Raw genomic sequence first — 27,872 nt, forward strand, 5'->3', positions numbered from 1 at the left:
ACATACGACATGAACCACAACCCACAGCTATCCTATAGTTTCATGAGAAAAACTGTGTTTGGGACATTCTCCCCCAACCAGCTTCAATCCAATTTGAAAATGTAAGCCATATAAAGATATCCATTCCCCCTCTTCACCTACTGTTGTGGACTGACCGTGGACAACTTGGAAAAACACCCAAGCACACTGATGTGTACAGTGATGTGCACATGCAATTTTAAACACAGTGGGGATAACCACCTTGCTGCCTTTTAATCTGTTAATAATAAGAGTGGCTGGGGAAACCCAGCCAGATGGGCGGGGTACAAATAATAAATTATTATTATTATTAATATGTGCACAGCCTAAATCTGGGTGCGCTGTGGCTGCACTCTGCAGCTAGTCACAGATCCCCAGAGAGAACAGCTGCTGTATATGTGCGTTTGCAAATACATGTGGGTGTGAATTCATATTTTTAGGGATACTCTTGAAACATCTTGTGTGTGAAGTAGCAGGACATGTTGGTGCTAGACATGCCTAATTGTTCTCCCACAGCTTTTTGTAAGATGAGATACTGAATCTAATCAGCAGGGCTCCATTTTCAGCTATCATGGCTAATGGTCACTGGTAGATTTAACCAGGGCCTTTTTTCTGGGGGGTACGCATATTCACACATTTTGTGAATCTTTGTACTTTTGTCCATTTACTGTATTTATTTTCCCCCGATTTGAACTATAAAATGGTGACTTTCTTGAGTCAAAATGAGAATACCCCTAAACATTTTTTTTAGAAAAAAGCACTGGATTTAACCTACATGAACTTATCTGATTTTTGTTTAAAGCCATTGTAGTAGCCATCATCACATTATTTGGTAATGAATCAGAAATTGATTATTTGTTTACTTAGTCAAGAACAGATTCTTATCATCGTCATATTTCCTTTTGCCCATCCTGAATCTACTGCCAATCTGTTTCTAGACATGTCCATTATTTGTAGAGGAAAATGCAGGCATTTTACAGATAATAATGCTGACCTTGCTTAACAACAACAACAACAACAACAACAACAACAACAACAACAACCCAAAGTTATTCATTGGTTCAGGCAGCTGCTTCCATATTTGTATATGAGTTTGAAGATTTTTAAAAATCTTTATTAACATGTGTTCCTAAAGCTTTCTGCCTTGTTCAACTAATGTGAAGTGACACCTCCTTGCTAAGAGCTCAAATTTGACCTTCTGTTCTGTGTAGCACAAATGAATGAGCAGGATTGTCAACATAATAGATTTTATATTTTAATAAGATTTTCAGAAAACATTTTATTTCCAAATATGTATAGTGTAGGTTGCCATATTCCGAAGAGCAAAAAAGAGGATACATTTGTAGGTGGGCCGGGAGCCGGGGGTTGGGAGGAAGAAAAATAGCAGTAATAGTATGTGTGCAGTGAAATATTTAATAATGGTAATTAGAAATGAAAACGACGTACCCTCCAACATTTTGTGAGAAAAATTCAGGGTATGTATGAAATATTTAATAATGGTAATTAGAAATGAAAATGACATACCCTCCAACATTTTATGAGAAAAATTCAGGGTATGTGTAGGAGACTAGTGAGGCAATAACCCATATGAAACCAACCCCATTGCCCCCCCCATCCATGCCAACTTTGCAGCCACATGCTCAAAGCTACTCTCCTTTTATATCTCAGTATTCATCCAAGTTGCTCTGCAACTCAGGGAATATGCTGGCACAGTTGGAAGGCGATGCCAAACAGCACGTGCTGCTCTGTCACTTTACAAATACAAGCAAGCGACAACTTTGAGCCAGTTGGCACTGGAGATGGCAGAGCCATCATTTTGGCCACTATTCTTGCAAGCAGGAGCCACAGCAGGGAGAATTTCAGAATTCACTGTTTTGCATGAAAGGGAAAACAACAACAACAACAACAACCTGGATTTATCTCCCAGAGGTTCTGCTCCTCAGAGCCACTTCGAGGCCTTGCATGGCACAGAGCAACCCACAGGGCCTGTCTTGTGCCTGATTTACATCTGTAATTTGCCCATATGGAAGGATCTTAATTAACCTCTTGCAAGCACTGACCTGGATCTATGCAGCTGCCGCACTACACCGCCTCTCATCTCTAACACAACAACCCACTTAGCTTAGCAGAGGCATTTAATGCAAAAAGGGCCCTCATAGGGGCTGGACATACCTGGGGTTTAGAATGGGCCCATTCAGCAACCGTACAAAGCTAATTAATATTTGGGCTTTTGAAACCTAATCAGAGATGCTTTGAAGCATAAGACAGTCATTTAATAGGCACTGCCTGAGGCATTGTTTGGCCATTGTACAGCTCCTATGCTGGCAGCTGCATTCAGTAGAACTGAAGGGCATTGTTACTGTTCCTGGAAGGTTTTTACTTCCAGCCAGACTTTCACTCCCTGCCATTTCATTACCTTAGAATTCAGTAGGGAGGACTAGCATAAGAAAAAATAAAATGCAACTGAAGGGACATCTCCAACTCATAGGTTGTTGGGGTGTGAAAGGTCCCATTCCTGGGAACTTATCAAGAGTCACTGTCAGTAATTTGCATCCGATGGATCGATGGATGTAAACCTCCAAAATGTATTTTGTATAGTTAAGTTTTTACCTCTATCTTCAGTACATTTTATTTTATTGCTATGGCTGGTGGCTGATGCAGATAAAGATTCTTCTGATCTGATCAGTGGTCATCGTATGACATCTTTGGGTTTGAAGGGGGTTATATAGCATAAATAAAATGGCCCAGGTCACCCAGGCACCATCTACACATGCAGTAACTTATGGGGTTGGCTAGATGTTATGCAGGTTCCATAGATGCAGCGTTATGTGAACACTGAAGGATAACTGCATTCTGAACAGTCCAGGAAGCATGTGATGGTTTGGTTTGCTTAAAAATGCAAATCAAATGAAATCTTCAAGCAATCTTCCTAGTGATTACCCATCTCTGATTTCTGCATCATCATATCAACCTGTGCTCTGCCCATCTTGCATTCTTATGTTCAATAAAAGAACACAGCAAGTTCTCACGGGACTCTCTGACATATTTTGGCCATAGGGTGAGAACAAAGTGATCTCTTATTACTGGGAGCACAGAGAGAAAGAGAGAAAGAGAGAAAGAGAGAAAGAAAGAAAGAAAGAAAGAAAGAAAGAAAGAAAGAAAGAAAGAAAGAAAGCATACTGTTGCAGTAGCGCACCAGGGTTAGTAAAAAGAAGATACAAAACCACTAATGGATGGGGAGATCGCAGCCCTTGAATGTCCACTTTTCATATTAATAAAAAACATTAATGGCAGCACTATGTTTGTTAAGTAGAGGCACCTTTCTTCTCCACCATACTTCATACTCTTTGGTATCCACATCAAAGTGTTCACTGACTTAGGTAGCGACACCATAGACACTGGACAAAATGGGGTCATCTCCAAGAATTAAGTTGAGACAATTAATCATGTTTTCTATCTTGCAGCTATGCTTCCTCCTAGAATTGTTAAGAAAATCTCCTTATGCAATGGAAAGGGACAGTTTCTCTTCTGTATTTTAAGTAGGTCAATGCAAATGTATTGTAGGGAGGATTAAACTGTTACCCTGCCCTCCCCTTCCCAGCAGTGGTAACTTCAAATCATCCTGATTGAATTATGCTTCCCATGTCAATAGTAATGAAATTATACGGTCATTAACAGCTGATACTCTGGTGGTCCCAAGTTCTGTCTTCTGATATTTGAAGCCTGTGGCCTCAAGCGTGAGGCCCATGAAGAATATAGGGTTGCACAGCTAGAAATGCTGCAGAAAAATGTGTAAAATAATATAATATAATCAATGCCTAATTATAATCTACTTTAGCAAATTAACCAATAATATATCTGAGCTGAACACTGAAAGCACATTGCAATATTAAAATAAAACATGATCAGAATTAACCAAAAGGAATGTGTCAGAGACACTGAGTAAACTACATTTCCAAGGGGGGGGGGGATCCCTTCCAGTAGCACCTTAGAGACCAACTAAGTTTGTTATTGGTATGACCTGTTACTGTAGCAGTGCCAGGTGCTGGAGGGGATGGAGCTATTTCTCCATTCTCACTTCCTGCATCCGGTGCAGCAGCAAAGAAAGCAGACAGCTGGAAGACAGGGGGTGGAGGCTTGTGGATGGGAGAAGTTCAATTCTTCACTGCCTCAGATTAAATTCTGAGCCAGAGAAGAATTCGGGAGAATGTAGTGCTCATCTTGTATTTGATGTATCAGAATTTGCTTAAGTCCATATTCTGAGTGAAGGAGTATGGATCTCAGGCAAACATTGCTGAACAGGACAGCAAAAAACCATCTGTAGTATTCCTGCAAAATATTAGTATTAATGAGATACTAAGAAAGCAAGATAGGAGTGCCTGGTGTGCTCTGGTCCATGGGGTCACGAATAGTCGGACACGAATAAACGACTAAACAACAACAAAGAAAGCAACATTAACTCATGAATTAGGCCCAAACTGATGTAATGTTGAACACATTTTTCTTTTTACCCATGACAATGCATTTGGATGTACATCTGATGTACATCTATGGAGCATTCACAAATCATGGCAAATGACCATGATGAATACAATTCAAGGATGAACTGTGTTCACCACTATGAATGATCACTTCAGCATCAGAATATCCTGAGTGCACATATAGTATCAATAGAGGGACACAAAGCTTGCACCTAAGACTAATTAGGCAAAGTAGCCTATTAACCTAATAGAGAGACTTTATTTAAACCACTTGCACGGGAAAGATGATGAAGAATAATTGAACAGGTTGTTTAGCATGAAATGCTTAGAGGTGTAAAATAAGGTTACACTGGGACTGGTACCAGGTGGAGGCTTAAAAAAAAAAAAAAGATTGCTGGAAACGACAATATGATAGTTTGAGGAATTGAGTCAAGTGGGTAAACAGGCTGGAAGACAGAGAATTTTCGGAAACAAGACTTTAATAGCACTCAGGTGTAAAAGTAAGTGCTGTGAAATGTCTTCAATTACTAAGTCCATTCTAGAGTCACAAAAATAAATTCAGTTTATACTCATACAGCCCTAACCTTTCTGATACAACAGGGAAGGATAACATGGCAATCTACCTCAGTTCAGGAACTATTTCTAGGAACTGAACTGTACAAAGATAAGAAAACTACTGCCATAATTATAAATCCAAATAGATTATGCAGAATTGTAAAGCTGGTTTAATCATTAAAATGTGAAGTACTTCCTGAATACAGACCAAAAGAGGTCTTGTTCTATATTACCACAGTGAGTTGAGTGCACGTTTGCAAAGATTTATGAATGCTGACTCATTTTGGAAGTCAAACCTTTGCCAGCTTTAATGAAGAATATGACAAAACTAAGTAGCATTGCACAAGCACAATTCATTTCCGCCCATTTCACTTCTGCAAACAGTTTTATAAAACTCTCTTTTCAAGGAAAAGTGTGTATTTCCCTGCTTTGTCCTTACTGCATACGTGGCTACTCTGATCACAAAGCTTAACATTATCTACAGTGCAGTACAACAGAAAAGGGCAGAATTAATGACCTGTGAAATAGGTACAGTCAGTGCTGGTTAATCTATGCCTGGCTTAGCCTGAAGCTTTGAGATATAACAGAGGCCAGCTGAAAGCTGCTGAACACTCCTAAGTGTGAGGGAAGCAAAATATAGTCAAAGAGTATATTTCTATTTTAAGAACAGTCGGTCAATACAAATTTTCCTTGCTTATCCAGTGCTTCATTTTCATAAGAAATGCACCATTCCTGCAGAAATGCGGATAATACGGAAGCTGTACGGAAGCTGTGCTACCCAGGACAGGATGGGGTTGTGCAGGGTTGTTAAGGCAGCAGAGAGCATTGTTGGCTGCCCACTCTCCACCTTAGAGCAGATTTATGCCGCAAGGTGCCATAGGAAGGCACTGGACATAGTAAAAGATCCATCGCATCCTGGTCACTGTCTCTTCGAGCTCTTGCCGTCGGGACGGAGATACAGGACAATGAAGACAAGAACGAGCCGTCTTAAGAACAGCTTCTTCTCCAGAGCGATCTCGGCCCTGAATGGGAAGCCCGGACTTTGAAAGTCATCTAGTCTCCCTTGCTGTATTATACTGTATTGTTTAATTAGTGTTTTTATGGAGCAGTCAAGTAATTTCGTTGTCCCTGAAGGGGGCAATGACAATAAAGATATTATTATTATTATTATTATTATTATTATTATTATTATTATTATTATTATAGTTTTTTCACATTATATTCATGAAAGAGTCATTAATGGAAAAGTCATTCCTGGTTTCTGTGTACTATTCACCTTCACCCACTGCAGTCCTATAACTTTGTGGAAAAGCTTGCATTTCAAGTCACTTATACGGTGGTGCCTTGGTTCTCAAACTTAATCCATTCTGGGAGTCTATTCAAACCAAGGTGTGGCTTCTGATTGGCTGCAGGAGCTTCCTGCACTCAAGCCGAAGCAGCATTGGATGTCCGGCTTCTGAAAAACGTTCGCAAACTGGAACACTTACTTCTGGGTTTGCAGCATTCAGGAGCCAAAACGTATGAGTACCAAAGCATTCGAGAACCAAGGTACGAGTGTAGTATAACATCATCTGCAGTTATCCTAAGGAGGGACCATATCTCAGTGGGAGGGCACCTGTCTTGCATGCAGAGGATCTCAGGTTCAATACTTGGTATTCCCAGTTGTTGTTGCTTATAAGAAAATATTAAGTAGCAGGTGATGGGGGGGGGGGTGGACTTGCCAGAGCCTGGAGTGCCTGTGTTAGTCAATGCAACAGACAATAGTAAGTTAGACCCTCATATGCACTATACATTTAAAGAAGTATCATACCGCTTTAAACAGTCATGGCTTATCCCAAAGAATCCCGGGAATGGCAATTTGTTAAGGGTGCTGAGAAGGGTTAGGATATCCCTGCTCCCCTCAGAGAGTTACAATTCCCAGTGTGGTTTTAACAATCAATCCCTTTTCCCATAGAACATCAAGAATTGTAGCTCTGTGAAGGGAATAGGGGGTCTCCTAACAGCATTTAAAACATTCACATCTAGGAACCCGTGGCAAGCCTCCAGGAAACTTCTGGGTTCTCCAGAAGTTGTGAACAACAACCACCACCACCCAGCCAATCGCTCTGTTTTATATTTGTAGGAAAGGAGAAGAGTTCCATAGCACTAAAAGAGCAATGGGTGGCACAGATTAATATTCATGTTGCTCTATTGGAAAGAGCTTACATTTAAGCGTGAACAGTTCGTCACAATTTGATTAGTTTTTGTCAAACAATTCAGTATTATGGATGTACAATGGCCTTGCCACTGGAAGATTTCTAGTGAAAGATTAGTTATTCTGGTAATAAACTTAGATACTGCTTGCCATTCTCTAAATGGGTTTTATAAAAATTTATTGGTATTATCTTAGTCTTATAGATAAGTAAAAACAGGCACACTTCCTCTATTGACTTTACTAAGGTTACAGAAGCATACAGTGGCAGAACAAATCTATTCATGTGTACTCAAAAGCAAGTCCCCCTACCTTCAGGTAAGTGGATATTTGATATCATACTAAATTACCTGGCCAAGCTAAGGTGCATGCTATAGGTATTTTTTAAAAAAAGGTTGAAAGTCCTGACTTTACTGGACTTCTCTGTTAATGTGTTCTTTTTTGACAAATGCATCTCTAAACACTTTTATACTTTTCACAACAGCCATTTGCAACACTTTGTGTCATTGAATAAAATCCCAGTGTGAAATGATTTTGTTATGAGATTGAGTGTATCTAATGAAATGGACAAAAAGATACAAAAGTATATGCTGTATTCTTCCTTAAGGTGCCACAAAACTGTTTGCTACTTTTTATCCTAAGTATCTCAGTTACTTGTCTAAAAGCCCTGGTATCTTTAAAGCAAACATTTTGTCCACAAATGTAAGATTTCTAAAGGCTTCATTGGCACTTTGAACCTTAAAAAAAGCTGTCAGACAACAATTCCCTACCCATTGCAGTTGTTAGGGTACTTTTAGATATCTGACTCATTATTTTTAACCACTCTACAAAAAGTCACTGCCCTTTATGAGCATAAGGAACCACAGATAGGAAACTTTGCAGTGATGGAGTACTATGGGAGGAATTCAACACTGTGCTACGCGTATCAATCATTCTGTCAGGGCAAGCATTTCAGCTTGCCAGATGGAACAACCACCCCTCTTCTCCCCACACGGTTCTGGGAGTTCTCCCCACCACTGCTGAGACAATTTCATGGGGTGGGGCATGGGGGGAGGAGAGGGGGGAAACCCACTTCACAAGTGGAAGTCCTTGCATGAGCTTTTGCCCATGGGACTCATAAGTTGAATCCAATGTTGTTACAAATGAAAGTGAATAGGGAAGTGATAAGGCTCCAGCTTGCCCAGACACAATGTAGAAGCTTGTGTGTGAGAGAGGACTGGTTTTGGTCAGCCATTCTTATTATGACTTCATGTTTGTGCCTGAGCTAAATCAGATTGCCATTAATCTCTGTGTGGTCCTCCATGAGTACGTTCATGATAGCCATTTACCACAGGACTTAACACAATTCTAGCTTGAGAAGTGTCCTTCCTTCATGTTAACTGCCACCAAGCAACAAGCAGAAATTCCTGGCCACCCTGATATCAGTGTTAAGTTGCCAGTGTGATCACTGCCCCTGGAAAGGCTATTGCATTTCCATTTCCTGGATAAAAGTCAATGTAAGAACATCCCTGGAATCTGTTCTGTGCCACGCCTATGAGGTTTTAGACTTGAAGGCAACCAAGAATTTCTTTCTGGAATGACTTTCCACTGGTATGGGTACATTAAAAAAAACTTTTTACCACCATGAGGATTATCCAAAAGAAACATAGGGCAAATATCTAAGAATAATAAAACATATAATGGTATAATCCAGTCAAAAAACCTGGCTGCACACTAGAGTTTCACTAGTTTCAATCAGAGTTGAGCATGTGCTTAGCTTTGTTCCACTGAAATCAGCATGCGAGGCTAAGCATCTTTACTTAGAAGCAAGCCCATTTATGTTCAGTAGGGCTGATTCCCAGGTCAGTGTGCAATGGACTGAGGAATCAAAGGGATTCGTTTTTACAAGTTAAATGCGAAAACTTACATTTGGCTTAGAGGAACTAGAAAAGTACAGTTTTCTAGCTTCTGAAAGCTACGTAAGAGTTTTCATATTTAACTTTTCAACCATGATTTATTTATACCCTTTATACCTTTATAAATAAATAAAAAAGAAACATCTAGAACCAAGTCTGGGAAACTTCCCAGCACTCAGAATTTACAACTGCAGCTGAGCCTATGCATTTCAAGATGCTTTCCTAAACACCAGAGGGGGAGGCGATGCCTCCACCCAACGTGTAATTACCTGATTTGTTTCCTCACACCCAACTCCAATTCACTGAGGCTGTAATCTGTGCATTTGCTGTCACCTGTGCATGCACAATGGCTGTCTGAAATGTAACTTCCAGCTGAACCGTGGCTTCCATTCCCCCCCCCCAATCAGATGGCAGCTGGGTTGAGGGAAAGCGCATCAAACCGGAGTACAGTGGTACCTCGGGTTACATAAGCTTCAGGTTACAGACTCCGCTAACCCAGAAATATTACCTCGGGTTAAGAACTTTGCTTCAGGATGAGAACAGAAATCATGCTCTGGCAACGCAGCAGCAGCAGGAGACCCCATTAGCTAAAGTGGTGCTTCAGGTTAAGAACAGTTTCAGGTTAAGAACGGACCTCCGGAACAAATTAAGTACTCAACCCGAGGTACTACTGTATTTCTCAAAAAGCCACAGGGTACAGATGGATTATGACCAACGTTATGTGTGCATTGCTTCCAACACTAGGGGCAGGAGTGCGCTGGGGTGAGAGCAAATGGTAATGTGTACAGAGTCCAACCCTCCTGCAACATAAAGATGCTAGAACTGCCCAGTCCTAAGAAAACTGGACCTGCCCCGCTCATAAAATAGCCTAGCGATCTCCCTGGCTCAAGTTGTTTGTAGCCTGCTTTGTGGCTTCTGAAGCTAGGGTACAATGAAATACACACAGGGACACCAACATGTAAACAGATACTGTCACTGGAATTTCCAGTATCGAAATACACTGCTGGCACTACATGAAACATGAGAGATTAGCAGTAACACAGGACTTAAGAGTTAAGAACTCACTCAACTAGTTATAATCCCCAAATTCTTCTCCAACATTTTTAGCATAAGAACAAGTTATTAAAAAATACATTAATACAAAATGCATGCTACATAATTTCTGCTTCTTTTCAATTGCATTCACTAGGAAATGGCATACAGACTTCGCGCTTCAACTTTATTTTGTTGTTTATAACCCCCCCCCCCGCCCAAACCCTGTGCAGAGAATACTGTTGTGAGCACTGTGACAAATGGAATTAGTTAACAAGGAAAAAGGGCAAACTGTCAGGTGCAGCAGCTTTTCCGTCAAAAGAAGGAAACGGAATGCAGCCAGTTTTGCTCTTTATGTTTTCAAGGCAAAGATTCCCTTGTGGCATTAAAACAACTCTTCAAAATATAAACTAGAATATCAGGAATAATAAAATTGGTCTCCTCTACAGTCAGCTACCACAAAAAGTTTTTTTACAGAAAGAATTTCAGAAAATCAACAGCACAAGTGGAAAGCAGGAAATATATTTTACACCATAGTAAAAAATGCAAGCTGTAAATTACTAAACAGAAGATCTGACATTTTACAAATTGTAATAAAGCAACCCACAGCCGGTATTAAATCCTCACAATAAAATTCTTTTTTTGGCAGAGAAGCAGGTATGCCCAAACCCCCTCATAATTACATTAAAAGGAACCTCTTAAATATTCTCATAAAATCCCTTTCCCCAGAGCAGAAGATATAATCCTGCCATCAGTTTCATGCAAGAGTCCCACTGCTTTAAATGCATAACAAAACTGAGAATAGGATTACAGTTCAAATGAGGATCAGAAAATGATGCAAAACTAAGCAAACACATTTGATAATAAAGCACTTATTAATCAAGAGGTCATTTTGTACCTTATATCTAAACAATCCTGTCTTGGATCACTGTTACTATGCAGTGGGACATAAACTTATAAAGCACAGAACAAAGCAGCCTGAAAACCAAGCAAGTTTCACAGAACTAAAAATCTGTTTCTGTTCATAATTACACCTTGCAAAGTGACATAGAAAAAGAGCCAAGACCAGAATGGAAGCACTAGGCTGCAACTATGATGGCCTGCTACTAACAATAAAACATTTTTTTTAAAACCCCACTTGACTTTAGGTTTGTTGCTACAGAATTTCTCTTCTCTACTCACTTGAATTTTGCAAGTGAAACAGATCCAGCATATTGGGTAGGGAAAAAATAAATCTAGCAGGAATGAAACACCACTTTTAAACCGTTGTGTCAGGATACTGAAATAAGAAGAGATCTGAAACATGCCGCAGCAAGTAAAGTTGTATAATGCCAGCTCACCGAGGCATGCATTCCAAGCCACTCATAAAGGGCAAACAAGCAGCGTTACCTATAAGCATGCCTGCGTCTAACATTTAGATCAGAGGAAAGTGAGCATGTATAGTTAAAAGCAAGAAGGAGCTCCAATCAAGCTTGCTACTTACCCAGCAGTATGAACCATGATCTTCTCACCCACCCTCCTTAACAATTCCAGTACACTAAAAGTCCTTTTATTGTCTGGAGGAAATACAAACAAGTCCCGGAGGAGGCAAGAAGAAAAGCTCCAGAGCAAGAAATTGTGAGAGACTGAATTTAAACCCCTACCCAAGATGCTGTGTACTCTGTGTCTATCTTTAACTTGTAAATGATTTGGTTTCACATTCCACTGAAGTCCTGCTGGCAGATGCTTTTGCAAAGCTTACCAATCACAAGCACTCAGATATACTCCCTTTCTCTCCTCTCCCCCACTTCTTGTCACTCCACCCCCCTCATTTCTCTCCTTTGGAGAGCCCCACACAGCTGCTGCTTTTTTTTTTTTTTACCTGTCTCTGCAAGATGAAAGGAGAAGCTTTCATTGATCCTTGCTCTGTGGGCAGAGATGGAAATCAAAGTTCTCTTGCTATCATGTCTCCCCATTCAGACACCCGCACAGTTTTGCAGCCAGGAATAAACTAGCTTCCAAACTTGGCTGCCCAGGAAAGGAATGTTCTGCAAGTGACATTCCTCAGAGCCTGCAGCAAGAGGGCACAGGAGTTATTCTGCCTCTGAACAACATGCATAATTTTGTAGGTTTACATCATTGAATATTAAAAGAATAACATCCATCGTATTCCACAACTACACTGGCAAGATCATATTTACATCCTGATCCCAAATACTTTTATTTCCATGTTCAATATTTTTTCAGTGAAACAAATTTCTGATGAGGCGTTCTTGAGATCACAGTCTTAAGAACGTTAAAAGCTGCTTTGTGAAATTAAACTATGATCTATCTAATTCAGTGTTCTCCTTCCAGAAGTGGCCAACCAGATGTCACTGTGAGAGGCTCGGAAGCAGGGCTTCCCTGTAATTTTCTAACCAACATAGGTAATCAGAATTATATTGCTAACATTTTAGCAGTGTGGCCAGCCAGTTATAGAAAATTGAGCTGATTAATGGCAACCATTTAAATTAAATAGTTAATGGTCACCTGCAAATTTATACAGATTTCCAAGCTGAATTAAAAGGTTTTGCTGTTTTATTTGATTTTTTTTTTTAAAAGTGTGTACATGTGACAGTAGGCATTAAATCTGAGAAGACACATTAAATTTGTCTGTGTGAAAAAGCAGGGAATGGCTCTTCTAAAACAGTACCTGCGGTTTTCATAGGCACTTGTCCACATCTGGTCTACAGCATCCTGCTCTCACAGCAGGCAAGAAGATGCCTATGGGAAGCCCACAAGCAGCAACTCTCTCCCCACTTGTACTTCCCAAGCAACTTGTATTCAGAGGCAAAGTGCTTCTGATGGCGATTCACCATGAGCCATGGAGATCTAGTGTTCAAGAAACACAAGCTCAAAGTTTCCTTGGACACACAGAAGTAGTTGTGCATTTCTTTGGATCCCAGCGGATGCCTCAACTTATGCAGGGTCTTCTGAACGTACAAGGAAGCACTTGACACGCATTGAATATAAGAGGCATCTAGCAGAAGCACATTCAACAAAGGGAGAATCTCAAATATTTTGAAAAAGAGCGCAACAGCACTCTCCTCACCGGTGATTCACAGCAATTGATATTTAGAGACAGGCCGCCTCTGGCAGTGGAGGGAGAATATAGCCGTTGTGGCTTGTAGCCACTGTTAGTCTTATCCTTTGGTAATTTGTGATAAACCATAGATCCGTATACTGGCATTATGAATTGGCAGTTTTATTTTCAACAGCTGTCTTAATGATCCTTAACATGGAATTTGCCTTTTTCAAAGCAGCTGCATATTCAGTCAACATTTTCATTGAGCTATCTACTAACAACCTCAATCTCACTTTTCTGGTCAGTCACCACTAGTTCAGACCCCTTTAGTGCATATGTGAATTATACAAAGAATATATTGGATTCTTTGTCCCGATGGGCATCACTTTACATTTGCTTGTCCTACTGAATCACAGTTACCATTTTAATGCCCATTCACATAGCTTGGAGAGACCCTATTGAATCCCATTTTTGTTTTACCACCCTGAACAATTAGGTGATTAATTTGGGCTCCATTTTAATCAATCAGAAAGGTTTTTTATTAACTTATCTAACTAATTAAATGGAACGCATGTTGCAGTGCTGATTTTTATTTAATAATTAAAATACCCATTTGTAGATGTATCCATCATGAATTTGTCTGTTTCTTCTTGAAGCCATCTAAGCCATTTCCCAAAAGAACACAGAATTCACCTTTGGGCAACTCACACAGCTGAAAGGGCTTAAGTTTTACAGTTACCTTGTTTTCTCCTAGAATTTAAAAATATATTAATGAGATTTAGAAAACAGACTGGAGCAGAAACATCGGGGAAGGATGCCAAGGTTTTCCAGGAAAGAAGTAGCTGAAATCTGATATGCCTGCCAGATCTAATATTAGTTAATGGCCAAGTCCATCTTAAACCTAGAACCACTGATTAAATAACAATGCAGAATGGGATCACAGACAAGCATTATCCAGGGAGGTTTCACAATGCTGTCAGATCAATATAGGAAGAAAGGGGCAAAATAGGAAACCGGATCTAATTATCAGTGCTGTTGATCCTCTTCCATATCTAGTTCTGGCAGGGAATCCAATCTCAAAACGAGCGGGTGTGTGTGAACGGGGCTGGCTAAACTGCCACCCACTGGTCACTGCCAAAATCACCCCACCAGTGTAGAACTTTCCCAGAAGACTGAAGTTTTGCACAAAACCATAATTTGGCTTAATGTTATGTGCAAAACACACACACACACACACACACACACACACACACTTATTATCAGGCTGCTTATTTTTCCCTCTTAACTGTTAGAGTCTATCAGTAGTTCAAAAAAAAGCAGCAGTTGAATGACAAGGATAAAAATGTTAAATGTGTGCTTGAAGAAATACATGACTAAAGTGGAGGAGCCTACGATCATCATCCGGAATCTAAAATTACCTACCTGCACCCAGGCCCTTCATTCAAAGCCTACCCACTTGAGATCACTGCAGGTCAGCCGCTGGGGTCATTTAATCCTTAAAGTCAGCTGATCACTTGATCATTCCTGTCTGTGTCACAGAGGCTTAGGCTGCAATCTATACATGCTTTGGAGTAGAGCCTACTGAACACCGTGGAACTTTTGAAGCAAACATGTGTAGGAGCAGAGTATGTATGGTTGTGTACATATTAAATGTCTTAAAATGCAGCTTGGTTGTTCTTTTTCTCCATTTGCTTCAAAGCTGTTTTTTGGGGGGGATGCATCAAAATGCAGTATTTCATAAGAAGTGACAAGATACATATGGATTGTGGCCAACGTGTGTACACTAGTGGTTCAAATTTGCTGGACACAGAGTGAGTGGGAATGTGCACACAGCCAAGAAGTATGTTGCCATACTAACAATTGTTCTAAGGCCAACTCAACCCTCTAATTTCCCCTTTCTAAATATCCATCTTGCAGTTTTAATTTTGCAAAGATCAAATGCACATTCAAATATGGATTTTCTTACTGCACACATTTCAGTAAGTGGGTGAGGAACAAGCACCAAGACGGAAAGTAAAGCATATGAATTATTGAGCCATTTCAAATGAAGCCTGGAAAAATATCAATTTACAGTCACGCCAATTTATACAGGATAGCATGGCAAAACATTTGTATTATACAGAGGTTCAAGTCTTGCCAGAGCTACAAAATAAAGCCTTTGTCGACAGTTGTTGTTAACAACGTTTGAAACTAAAGCAATACTACGTACACAGGTCAGCTACGCATGTACACAGGAACAAATTGTGTTCTGAACCAGCTTGGCTGCAGACAAGGCTAATGGCATTTCTTACTGCTCAGCTGTACAGAAAAGGCTTTGAAACATTTTGAACACCAGCACTAAGGGATTAAGTGCCTGGCCACTAAAAACGCCAACATACACATAGTACTTCATACTAACAAGGAAAACAGCTCAATATTTTGCAACTGAATCTATAATGGAGAGGGACCATACTTTATAAGTAACTAATAAATGTCACCAATTTGTTGCTAATTCTACTTCTTCACAGAGTCCTTGTTATTCAACAGAGATTCTGGCTCTTCTGGCAAAAGCCATTTCTCTTAACAAGGCCTGAAGAGAAGCTACCTAACGATTTCAAGATTTGTATATTGGCAGGGAAGGAAACACTTCTCTTCTGAACTAATAACTATTCTCTCTCATGTCAGTTCTCATTTCTGCAAATGTGTAAAACTTGCACTTCTCCATAAATGATTGTGTGAGATACGGCTTGATGCAAAACAACAACAACAAAGTATATCCACAACTATTTCCCCTTGAAGTCTCATACATACTAAACTTGTAATTTAGAGACTGCCACAATTTATTTGTGTTCCATTCGCTGGATGGGCTTGCTGTGATATGCAATTATTAAAGGCCACAAGTAGATGGAGTAGATGATAACAATACCTTCCCTTTCTCTCTGTCCCTCTATTTTTCTTAGTTTTCTACCTTCATAGACTTCATACTTTCACAGGGGACCTGTCTTTACGTATTATGCAGCATCTAGCTTGAATTTAGGAATAATAATAATTTCCAGAAGAGATTTAACCAACATTACCTTCAGTGATTACTGCATTCAAACAGAACTTGAAAATGTAATTTTCAATGAATTAAAAAATGAAAATCTCCAACCACCATAAATAAGGAATAAGCACTTTGCAGGGCTACATTAATTTGTTTATTTATTCCTGGTTGTGTAGCTTGTTTTTCAGCCTACTGTTATGGAAGCTTGCAAAACAAAATCACGCCATAAATTATAGTCATTAAAACCAATAACCTTAAAACCACACACACAAAAATGAGTAAAGCTCAATGAACAGTCTGAAGGCACATGACAGAGTTCAACTGTGGGTCTTGCACGCTACAATAGATGGAAGACCAATTGGAAATCATATGTCAGCCACTCAGCTCCTCAGAGAAAAAGCAGGTTATAGTGTAATTAAAAAGAAAAAAGAAATCACAACATTCTACTTTTAAGTCAGCCAAACAGTCCCAAGGGACTGGCAAACCAGACAGAGGTTTTGCTAATTTTCTCAAGGTCTCATAGAATAGTAGATCTCTGTAGGGAAGGAACATGCACCCATGAATTAACAAGGATGAAATAGTATGGAACACACAGCATTTCAACTAATGGCTGATTTTCACAATAACTGAGTTGAATAAATAAAAAGCACACATTCTTTCACACACTTGCAGATGTGTAAAGGCAGTTTGTACCTGTATTCATCTTAACATGTGAACAAGCTTACAGGCACAAAGCTTTGTGGAGATAGAAGAAGAAGAGTTTAGATTTGATATCCCGCTTTATCACTACCCGAAGGAGTCTCAAAGTGGCTAACAATCTCCTTTCCCTTCCTCCCCCACAACAAACTCTCTGTGAGGTGAGTGGGGCTGAGAGACTTCAAAGAAGTGTGACTGGCCCAAGGTCACCCGACAGCTGCATGTGGAGGAGCGGCGATGCAAACCCGGTTCCCCAGATTACGAGTCTACCGCTCTTAACCACTACACCACACTGGCTGAACACCGTGATACATGGGGACTCAATTCAGACAGACAAGAATGTCTGAATGAATGGCAATTTACACATGGCTGGAAAAAAAAAAGAACTGCATCACCCAGAAAGAGAACAGACAAAACAGCAACTGCATAAAAATTGCACATGTTAATTTATACAGACAGATGCAAATTTTGGAAAAAATACTGTATTGTAATTCGAAATACAATACAGCTCATCATAGTTGGGAAGACTGACCAGGTGACCTGCTTAGGTGCTAACTGTTGATGAGCAACTTCATGGCCCCGATCTCCCTTCTTTATTTCTAAACTAAACTTGGATTGGGCAATCCTTCAAACAGTGGGTTTTCCTCCTTAAAATAGGGCACATGGCCATTCTACATGAACTGTGTGGGTTCCCTCCTCTATCCTTTCTAAAATCTTGCACGCTCTCTCTTGATGCAGGGCTGTTTATTAGGTTAAACACAATTTATATGCATTGCATTCGATTTACCCCCTTGAATGGCATGATCCTTTGACTGAATTCTGAATTGGGGTCCCATACTACATCTGATTCTTGAAATTAGTGGTGTCTAGGCATGTATTTTAAGTCAGGGTTGAAGAAATGAGCAATTGGGGAGGTGAGAAATAGATTTCTCCCTCCTCCCGTTTGTTTTATATGCTCCACCGGACCTAAGGATGAGGAAACTAGTCTTAGCTGCTATTTAGTCTAGAACTACTAAGTCATAAGAACTAAAGAACCAAGTGAAAGGGGATAACATCTAAGCATGCTGCATTAGCATTTTTATATCTAATGATGTGCCTGTCTTTGGCTTCATGTTGGTGCTGAATGTGGAAGTTAACCACATGGCAATTGCATGCAGGCAATGCAAGAGAAAATCTTTCCCCTTTGTTTAGAAATCTTTGCTCTCTCTTTCTACAACAGGCAGCTTATTAAAGATAATGATCTCATTTTAAGAGAAAGGGGGATGTTATGATTAGCTGCTTTGAGCTGCCTGGGTTTTCTCCCTCCTTTCCCCCCAAATGCCCATGAAGCCATCCAAGCACAGTTGCTTACAGCAAGAGACTGACAAGTTATATAATGTAGTCAGTAAATACTTCACATCCTGTGGTTCACTGCAGACTTCAGAAGGAACAAAACCCACGAGTCACAGTAATGCCGCTCTGGTTTAAAAAGAGAATTTAAAATCCTGCTGCAAGCAAAAAGAGGAAACAATGGCTTATAAAGGATGACATTGTATGTGGTAATCTTTAACGTGCTGTTGATAAACATACCACAGAATTACTGAAGGGTTAAAAAAATAAACTCCATTAACTACCCCCAGCTAATAGCATGCAAAGCTTTTTCTCTTTACAGACTTTATATGTAAAAGGGAGACAGCAGTACAATCTTGGGTTTGTTTCTTATTTGATAAAACCAGCTTTGTAATAACTTTGGTTTATATATATATATGTCTAACATACCATAATCTCAGAGTATGCTTACATTATGACCAACAGATACATTATACAGTGGTACCTCAGGTTAAGTACTTAATTCGTTCTGGAGGTCCGTACATAACCTGAAACTGTTCTTAACCTGAAGCACCACTTTTGCTGATGGGGCCTCCTGCTGCCGCCACGCTGCCGGAGCACGATTTTTGTTCTCATCCTGAAGCAAAGTTCTTAACCTGAAGCACTATTTCTGGGTTAGCTGAGTCTGTAACCTGAAGCATATGTAACCTGAAGCGTATGTAACCTGAGGTACCACTGTATATAAAATGACATGAGTTTGTCATGACACTTGATATTTGTGTACCAAGCAATAATCCTACAGTGTGGTGTTTTCATGTTTCAAGAAAACTTCAGCATTCTGGACAAATTTAACTCAAGCTGCCTCCTGATAAAGTTTTGGTGCATTTGTTCTATAAAGATATTTTCAGTTGTTCTATTGACCCATTCTGTGTGATCATGTGTCTCTTTGCAGCATGGAAATAGGCAAATATGAGCCTGGGATATGTGATTAGCCAAAAATGCCTCAAGAAAAGGGACAGCAGTGGCAGAAGGAGAAGGGCTACAACTCAGTGGTAGAACACACAACTTCCATGTAGAAAAGTCCCATTTTCAATCACTAGCATCTTGAGGTAGGACTGGAAAAGACACCTCCTGAAACCCTGAAGAGCCACTTCCGGCCATGACAGACCAGCTGTTGTTGAACTACAACTTTCATTATCGCTGGCTGCTTGCCATGCTGGCTGAGGCTGATGGGACTTGTAGTTCAGCAATATCTGGAGGGTCACATGTTAATAATCCCCCTTGTTGTGTAGACGGTACTGAGCTAAATGGACCAATGACCTGATATTGTAGAACAGAGCTTCCTGTGTTCTGATGGGAAGAGGCGCAGAGGTGTCTTTGCCTTGTGACATTTTGAGGAAGACCAAAAAAAGCTGAGGCTCACCTGTTACCCTTAACCCTACTGAAAGTTGTATGTCTACCCAGAACATTAAATGCTTCTGAAAGCACCACATTAAAATCCTATGCATGTTTACTAAGAAACAGGTCCCACTGTGTTCAGTGGCGCTTGCTCCAAGGAAAATGAAAATAGGATTACAGCCACAAGCCTCTTTCATTGTTCAACAATTTCAATTAAATGCATACAGAGTTATTTTAGCTATATGCATATATTTGGTTGGGGTTTCTCCCACCCCTCAAGAGGCTTAACTATGAATGCAATTAAACAGTTATTTGTAAAAGCCACACCTATATACCTCATTAACCTCAAGGACAGATTTGGATTTAGAGATTTCTGGCACTCTGCTGTCATGAAAATAGCCCAAACCACCACAGATATGACTTATGGAATTTTCTTGTGTGTCTTAAATCAGTCCCAAAATGAAAGGTATAATTGCTTTTTTTTGGGGGGGGGGACCTTTGTTTTTTAAGTCCTAAGTGGCTGATCCAAGACACTGAGGCACTGTAATGTAAACTATTATTTATGGCTGCTGCTTTTACTAAAGCCTTGCCCCCATGGCCCCAGGGTTTTGCGACTGAACACCACATACCTTGGAGTGATGAAATTAAAAGGCAGCTGAGACGGATTTATTCAAGGTGTGGTTTCCCACAGATAGAAATGGCCATCTCTGTAAGCCTCCAAATTGCTCACACTTCCAGTCAGGTTATTTAAAAACAACAACATAAAAGAGGCGGCATTTTTTTTAAAAAAGAGCTTTGGATTCTGAAGCAGGTTCCACAACCAAAGCTGTTAAAACATCTACAACTGCTGTTATAGAGAAGTTGCTTCCCCAGCCCCAAAGAAATGGATCTGATCAATCCATATGTGACGGCTTTGTTTCCCTATGGAACACTCAAATGGAATAAAATAATAATGCATGTGGTTCTCAGATGAATATGTGCTGAATTTCTCTCCTGGAGAAGAAATGTACTTCCCCTTCTTCAGTAGTGATTGGGGAAGGGTTCCTTACCTGACCTCCCATTGCTGCCATCCCTGTGGCATACTGGGAGGGCAAGGTGATGACGAGGCTGGAACATTTGAAATGCACTGACTGCAGTGCTACAGCAGCTCTGCTGGTGTCTGTACCACACCTCATCACCAACTTTGCCCCTCCCAGTATGCCACAGCAATGGCAATGATAGGAGGTTAGCTAAGCGGTCTTGCTCCACCTCACCAACCGCTACTGCCCCTTTTAATGCTCATTATCTAGAAAGAGAGAATTTTGCTGCTTGAGACAGAGAAGGAAATGCGGCCCATTCCACCCAAATAAAGGGGCACAGCAGCCATTACATCTCCATTTGCTACCCAAAGTCAGTTGTCTGAGGAAATCACCTCACTCTGCCTAATGGTAGGTCCAGGCCCAGAAGAGAGTCATGTTTACGCAACACCTTGATAATGCAACAAGAAAATGAAGGAAAGACTTAGCCGACAACCAGCATCCCAACCTCTAACCGCCTTCACATTCAATTTTACATTTTGTCTAACTAGAATTCAAGGTTAAGGTGAGTTCATATATAATCATCAGGATAAATGACCATATATATCTTAGAAAAGCACATGCCTTTTTCAAAGGAAGAGAGATCTTGTTAATTAAGCGTTGAGCTGAAGGTGTGACTTATGGAAGACAAGATGCACTCAACTCTGCTACATACTTTTCTAACAATTGTTGTTGAATTTCTTTATGCATAGGCACAATATTTATCCTCATCTCATTTATCCTCCTTACCAGAATGCAAATTTTCTGAGATTTGCTCTTTTCTACGCCTTTCCCCCAAAGCATGCCCTTACCTTTGAAAAACAAATACGGTTTGTTCAACAAATTGATTACTCTCCATTTTACAGGGTATCAGTTAGGAGTTCTTCATTAGAAAATATCATCAGTATCAGAATATTAAAAATCAGTGCAAAAATTTTGTTAGACACAAAACTAATTTTTGCATGGGCAGTGAAAAACAACAAAAAAGATCACACACACACAACAGATAAATGACATCAAGGCTACATTTACTTTTTTACATTTAAGACATTATGCAGTACAGGATCAAAGTCAGTTCTATTTGGAGCAAATCAGACAAATCCATCACTGAGACAGAATGTTTGTGTGATTTCATCTGGTGTGACATGCAGACCTACACTACCACCTGTTTCAACTCCAATGCGTAAGATATCCAATGGCAGTGACAAGTAGCAAAAATGTCAGATGTACAGTCCTAGATTTAAAGACATACGTAGCCTGCATCGTTAAGTGAAACCACAAAATGCTAAATCAAATGCAGAATGCCCTTTCAATAAAACAAAGTGCAGCGTTGTCAGTCACAGAGAGAACACTACATTAGTGTTTCCTCTTACTATAACTTCATATATTGTAGTCTTAAAGAGATTCTAGTGAAATGTATGATACGGATAACATGTAATAAAATGTTGCATTTTTTAAAATCCTCCAGGCACTTTCCTGAAAAATGCTTTTATATGTACTGAAGCAACAGTTTGTGCAAAAACTACGTTCACCAAGCATTATTTTTCATTCAGGAATGACACAACAAACACCTAGCTATGGTCTGCTTTTAAAACTCAGAGGAGGTTTTAAAACAGATGAGTGGTACACACACTGGATAAGTAAAAGAAACAGTCAATAAACCTGAGATTCACAGAATTGCAGTAAAGTGTCACTGGAATTGTGGTTTAATGTGTCTTCTAACTATGCCACCCCCTGAAGAACATTCTTAAAAACAAACAGCACAACCTGAAGGCTGCATGTGGCCAGCTCACACAACACATTTTTCGCTTCTCCTTACTTCCATACCACTTCCATTGTCTACTTCCCTGCTATTCCGCTCTTTGTCCTATATACCGTATTTTTCGCCCCATAAGATGCACCGGCCCATAAGACGCACCTAGTTTTTTGGGGGGGAAATAAAGGGGAAAAAATTTTATTTCCCCCCCAGGTGCGCTGCGCTAATCCCGAAGCTTGGGGCGTGCTGAGCTCAGCGCGCCCCAAGCTTCTGGGTGCCGGCAAGGTCTCCGCTAGCCCTGGGAGAGCCGCGGGGCTCTCCCAGGGCTAGCGGATCGCTGCGCTACACCAGAAGCTTGGGGCGTGCCGAGCTCAGCGCGCCCCAAGCTTCTGCGTGCCGGCAAGCAGTCCGCTAGCCTTGCGAGAGCCGCGGGGCTCTCCCAGGGCTAGCGGATCGCTGCGCTACACCAGAAGCTTGGGGCGTGCCGAGCTCAGCGCGCCCCAAGCTTCTGCGTGCCGGCAAGCAGTCCACTAGCCCTGGGAGAGCCGTGGGGCTCTCCCAGGGCTAGCGGATCGCTGCGCTACACCAGAAGCTTGGGGCGTGCTGAGCTCAGCGCGCCCCAAGCTTCTGCATGCGCGCAAGCAGTCCGCTAGCCCTGGGAGAGCCGCGGGGCTCTCCCAGGGCTAGCGGACCCCTGCGCTACACCAGAAGCTTGGGGCGTGCTGAGCTCAGCGCGCCCCAAGCTTCTGGGTGCGCACAAGCAGTCCGCTAGCCTTGCGAGAGCCGCGGGGCTCTCCCAGGGCTAGCGGATCGCTGCGCTACACCAGAAGCTTGGGGCGTGCGGAGCTCAGCGCGCCCCAAGCTTCTGCGTGCGCGCAAGCAGTCCGCTAGCCTTGGGAGAGCCGCGGGGCTCTCCCAGGGCTAGCGGAGCACTGCACTAATCCCGAAACTTGGGGCGTGCGGAGCTCAGCGCGCCCCAAGCTTCTGGGTGCAGGCAAGCTCTCCGCTAGCCCTGGGAGAGCTGGGTCTCCCACAGCTAGCGGATAGCTTCCTGAAGCCTGGAGAGCGAGAGGGGTCGGTGCGTACCGACCCCCCTCGCTCTCCAGGCTTCAGCGAAAGCCTGCATTCGCCCCATAAGACGCACCCACATTTCCCTGTTCATTTTTGGAGGGGAAAAAGTGCGTCTTATAGGGCGAAAAATACGGTAGTTCCCCCTCTGTTCTGTATACTTGCCCTGCCTCTTCTCACATTTATTGTTAGGTTAAAATTAGAGGTTGTGATTAAGTGTGTATTCCTAAACCCAGCTGCTGCTCAGTGGGGGTGAACAGAGCTGTGCTGCATCCACAGCCCTGCTGAGCATGCCAGTCTGGCCAGAAGTGAGGCAGGTTGATCTTTAGTCCAAATCAGGCCTGATACCATCATGTATGGCAAGGCAGTTGTCCCAGTATCCAATAAATCTCAGACTGGCTCAGTCATTCCCCCTCCCTGCCCAGGATTATCCAATTTGGGTGGCTTTTCAGTGGCCACTGCCTGCAAGTCTGGCAGCCGGAAGGGAGAGCTGCACCCTGGTTTTGTGAAGTGCCTAATTAGGTTATTGAGCTAAACTCCCATGGAAGAAAAGACTACTGACAGGATTAGCAGTGCTAGACAGGACCTTTAGAAAGTCAGTGAAGCCACCAAAGAATTAATTGCAGACCTCTACAAGTAATGTTACCAAATTATCTCATTAGTGTCTGGCATCTGGGATCAGCCTTTCTGGAGGACTCTCCTCTTGACTTAGAAATCACTTCTTAATTCAAGGTCATGCAATGACATCATCCAGTACAAGAGTAGCAACAGAGCAAAAGCATCCCCACCTGCTCAGGAAAACTGGTAGCTAATATAGTTACAAAGCTGCGGTGCTAAGCTAAAGAAGCTTTATAGGGCCAAAACTAGTTTTCCTGCAGCCAACAGGGCAAGTGCATCGCGAGAAACAGACGCATTCAGCTGAAATGAATCCGGATGCAAACACGTTTCTTTAATTCCTCACAACTCTCATGAGCAAACATGATTCAGTTCTCTTGGAGCCAAAACACATGCCTACGTGGAACCTGCAGTTCACTCAACTACTGTACAACTACACTGGGGTGCGCAAACCAGTGCTGGTCCTTTCATGAGGTGAAATGAATCAATTGCCTCAGAAAACAGGGGACAGGGGACAGAGTCATAATGTGGGTTGCCAGAGCCCAGGGCAAGGGAAATATTTTGCACCCTAAGACAAGTATTGCGCCACCTAACCGGCACTGCACGTGGCACTGCAGATGATGCCAGCCAGAGCTATGGAGCAATGGTGGGACATACATGCATACCTCCTGGGGCTGGGGTGCTGCCACTGCCACAAGTCTTGCCATCTGCCCACCTCCCCTGCTGGCAGGGGATGCTGTGCAGCCAAGGGATGCAAGAGACCATCCTCTCCCAGCTGCTGCTGGGTGTGCTGCTCAAGTGAGGTGAGCAGGCAGGAGAGGAAGCATGGGGCGAAAACTGCAGCAGTTCACCCCTAGAAATGTTTGCACTTGGGCCAATCCCCCCATGCTACACCTCTGATAAAGAGTGTTGAATTCAGGATTGCTTTACTGCTGACTCAGCCAATGCTGCTCTCACCACCCCGCTGCCTGGCAAGATTTCTGACTGGAGCTCTTCAGAGCATCTGCCCCATCCCTTGCTCAGAGTGAGGCATTCCAGTCACTGCAGTAAGCCAGGGGCAGAGCGGATACTCTCTGGGGCCAGATTGCCCAGAATATATTGATCTGATGCCCCTTCCTCAAAACAAAGGAGACTGCCAGTGCTGCCATTGTACTAACAGCAGCAAAAAAAAAAAAAAAAAAAAGTATAATATGAGCAAGAGGGGAGGGTTGGGGAGAGAAGAGGAAGAGTACAAGTAGTGTGAGGAAAGGAGTGGAGCCAACTGCCTTGGAACTGCCCCAGGTGAACCTGTGACCATCAACCCCAGCCAGCATCAGGGATGGTGCGAGGTGTAACGGTCCAGCAACATCTGGAGAGCTATAGGATTCCCAGCCCTGCTGTGGCAGATAAATGTGGCATGTTGACTCCTCTATTGTGCTATCAGTAGTATACAGATCTTTCCAGGAAAGTTATTTAAGCCTGTCTACATTAAGAATTATTAATAATTATTTCTAAGTAAGAATCCTTTTTTGCCACGTTTTCCCAGAACACCACTCATTTACCACTATGTACACAAACACTGCCAAAGTTGTTATTTGTATCTTATCTGCTGCTGTAAATAGACGTTTCAATGTGGTTTCTTCAAGGGCCCAATACCAGGGCATAAACAGTATACACAAAGGAGGTATAGATTCATCTCCCTCCTACTCATTTTTGTTGCCTTTCTATTTCAAACAAAGAGGTACTGAAAACTCCGCACAGCGATTTTCTGTTTTTTCAAGTTGTACAAAAGGCCACAAAACACAAGAATTAACTTGCTTTGTAGAAAGTTTTGCGCATTATGACTGGCGTAGTAATGAAAGGGACCACACACTTAATTGTACCAGCTATTTGCCCTTGAAATGTCTAAAAGTTTGCAGCAAAATGGTATGACAGTTGCTAAATCATTACTTGATGTTACAAAACAAAAAATATCATTATTCAGAGCAAAAGAGGGATGAATGACCAAACGGCGAAGATTGTAGTATTGCACTTAGTCTTCTTGAATCCCATTGACGGCATTTTGATTTAAGTAGCCTAACCATGCTGAAGGTTGCAATCTCGTGTACACTTACCTGAGAGTAAGCCCCATGAAACACAGTGGGGTTTACTTATGAGTGAGCATGTGCAAAAATATGCCACAGAACACCAATCCCATGGTTTCCTTGGGAGCAAGGTAAAGGTACCCCTGACCGTTAGGTCCAGTCACAAATGACTCTGGGGTTGCGGCGCTCATCTCACTCTATAAGCCAAGGGAGCCAGCGTTTGTCCACAGACAGCTTCCGGGTCATGTGGCCAGCATGACTAAGCTGCTTCTGGCAAACCAGAGCAGCGCATGGAAATGCCATTTACCTTACCGCCAGAGTGGTACCTATTTATCTACTTGCACTTTGATGTGCTTTCAAACTGCTAGGTGGGCAGGAGCTGGAAACGAACAACAGGAGCTCACCCCATTGCAGGGATTCGAACCGCCGACCTTCTGATCGACAAACCCTAGGCTCAGTGGTTTAGACCACAGCGCCACCCACGTCCCTTTACTTGGTAATAAATCCCACTAAATATACTAGGAGGAGTCATGTCATTTGTAAATAACAGAGGGAGGCTTAGTTTCTGTGAATATTGTTTTGTAAGTTATATTAGTCTGAAGAAGGTTGTGGCACATTATCTCCGCAGAATGTTCAGCGGAAAATTGCTCAGAAACATTTTGGCTCCATCAGCTTTGCTTGATTGACAACGGAAGAAGGAAGGATCCTCCCAAAGGCCAGCACATCTGTGCTGGATGGCAAGCCAGCCAAGACAAAAAGATTTTCTAAGCCAGGAAGATGGGCAAGACAAGGGAAGTCAGACTAGAAGGAATCTAGTGAGACAGAGAGAGCATGCAGAGGCTTCTCCACAATTCTCTCCACCCTTTTCTCACCATAGTACATGATTCAGTGGTTTGGCATCCTGTCCGGAGGAGCTGATTTCCTTTGGTTATGAAGTCATCCTTTACTTGCTATAGTAAGGCATGCCTTTTTCACAGAACTGCCCGTATCAGCCTGCCCATACTTTAAGATCACCGTCAAGGGCACAACTGGGAGTAGAGGACTGGTGTGGCCACAAGGGAGAGGCCTTTTTAGCAATGGCCCCATAGTTGGGGAGATGCTTGCTTGTTTTCTGTTGTGTACTTTTAAATAGGATTTTACCAGGTTGATGAATTTCTAAAGTGGTTTTAGTGATATTTATTGGATCTTAGTGCTTTTACTGGGCTGGATGAGTTTTGAGGGGGAGGGTTGTTCAGTCGGTGCTTAATTTTTAGTATTTTGCTTTTATAGCTTTGAAGCTTATTTTAAAAACAAATTTGTTTGTTTGACAGAATTTATATACTGCTTGACTGTAATAAAACCTCTCAACGGTTTATAGCCTTTAAGCGGTTGTATATTGATTGTTGAAAGTAGCTTTTAGAGGGGTATTTATATATATATAAATGCCACTTATAAATATTTTAAATAAATAAATAATCTAGCCTAGCTGCTATTTCATCCATGTCTTGCCATGAAAATACAGTTATTTTATATGGTTTTAAAATTCTGTATACTATCATTAATAACCAGAACAAAAAATTCCATTAAGGCAGGGAAACATCAAAGGTGCCCACCTCTTCAAAAGCTCTATCGTTCTTGAAACATATCCTTGTCAAAAGGTCTACCTGTCCTCATGGATGCATATACCTAGGTGAGTT

The 27,872-nt window shown here is 41.7% G+C and overlaps 1 protein-coding gene and 1 long non-coding RNA gene across 48 annotated transcripts in view; one reads left to right on the top strand and one right to left on the bottom strand.

Moving 5' to 3' along the window:
* Positions 1-27,872, bottom strand: part of DTNA (dystrobrevin alpha) — a 194,544-nt gene that overhangs the window by 146,315 nt on the left and 20,357 nt on the right. For 6 of the 47 annotated variants that reach the window (XM_083518286.1, XM_083518300.1, XM_083518274.1 and 3 more), the window contains exon 1: positions 12,034-12,169. The exons of 16 other annotated variants lie outside the window; for them this stretch is intronic. Coding sequence is in view for 18 of the 31 variants with exons in the window: in XM_083518308.1 (XP_083374434.1) it covers positions 11,656-11,672 (17 nt within the window). In the remaining 13 variants the exon portion in view is untranslated. Of the gene's footprint in view, positions 1-11,655; positions 11,897-12,033; positions 12,285-27,872 lie in introns of those variants that run through there. 25 more of the 47 variants (XM_083518311.1, XM_083518287.1, XM_083518301.1 and 22 more) reach the window with 16 other exon arrangements.
* The window catches only part of LOC310713781, a 91,209-nt gene that overhangs the window by 46,579 nt on the left and 16,758 nt on the right, over positions 1-27,872 (top strand). The gene's annotated exons all lie outside the window — the stretch shown is intronic.

The sequence above is a fragment of the Podarcis liolepis genome, assembly GCF_965112155.1.
Source record: "Podarcis liolepis genome assembly, chromosome: 8".
Lineage (NCBI taxonomy): Eukaryota > Metazoa > Chordata > Lepidosauria > Squamata > Lacertidae > Podarcis > Podarcis liolepis.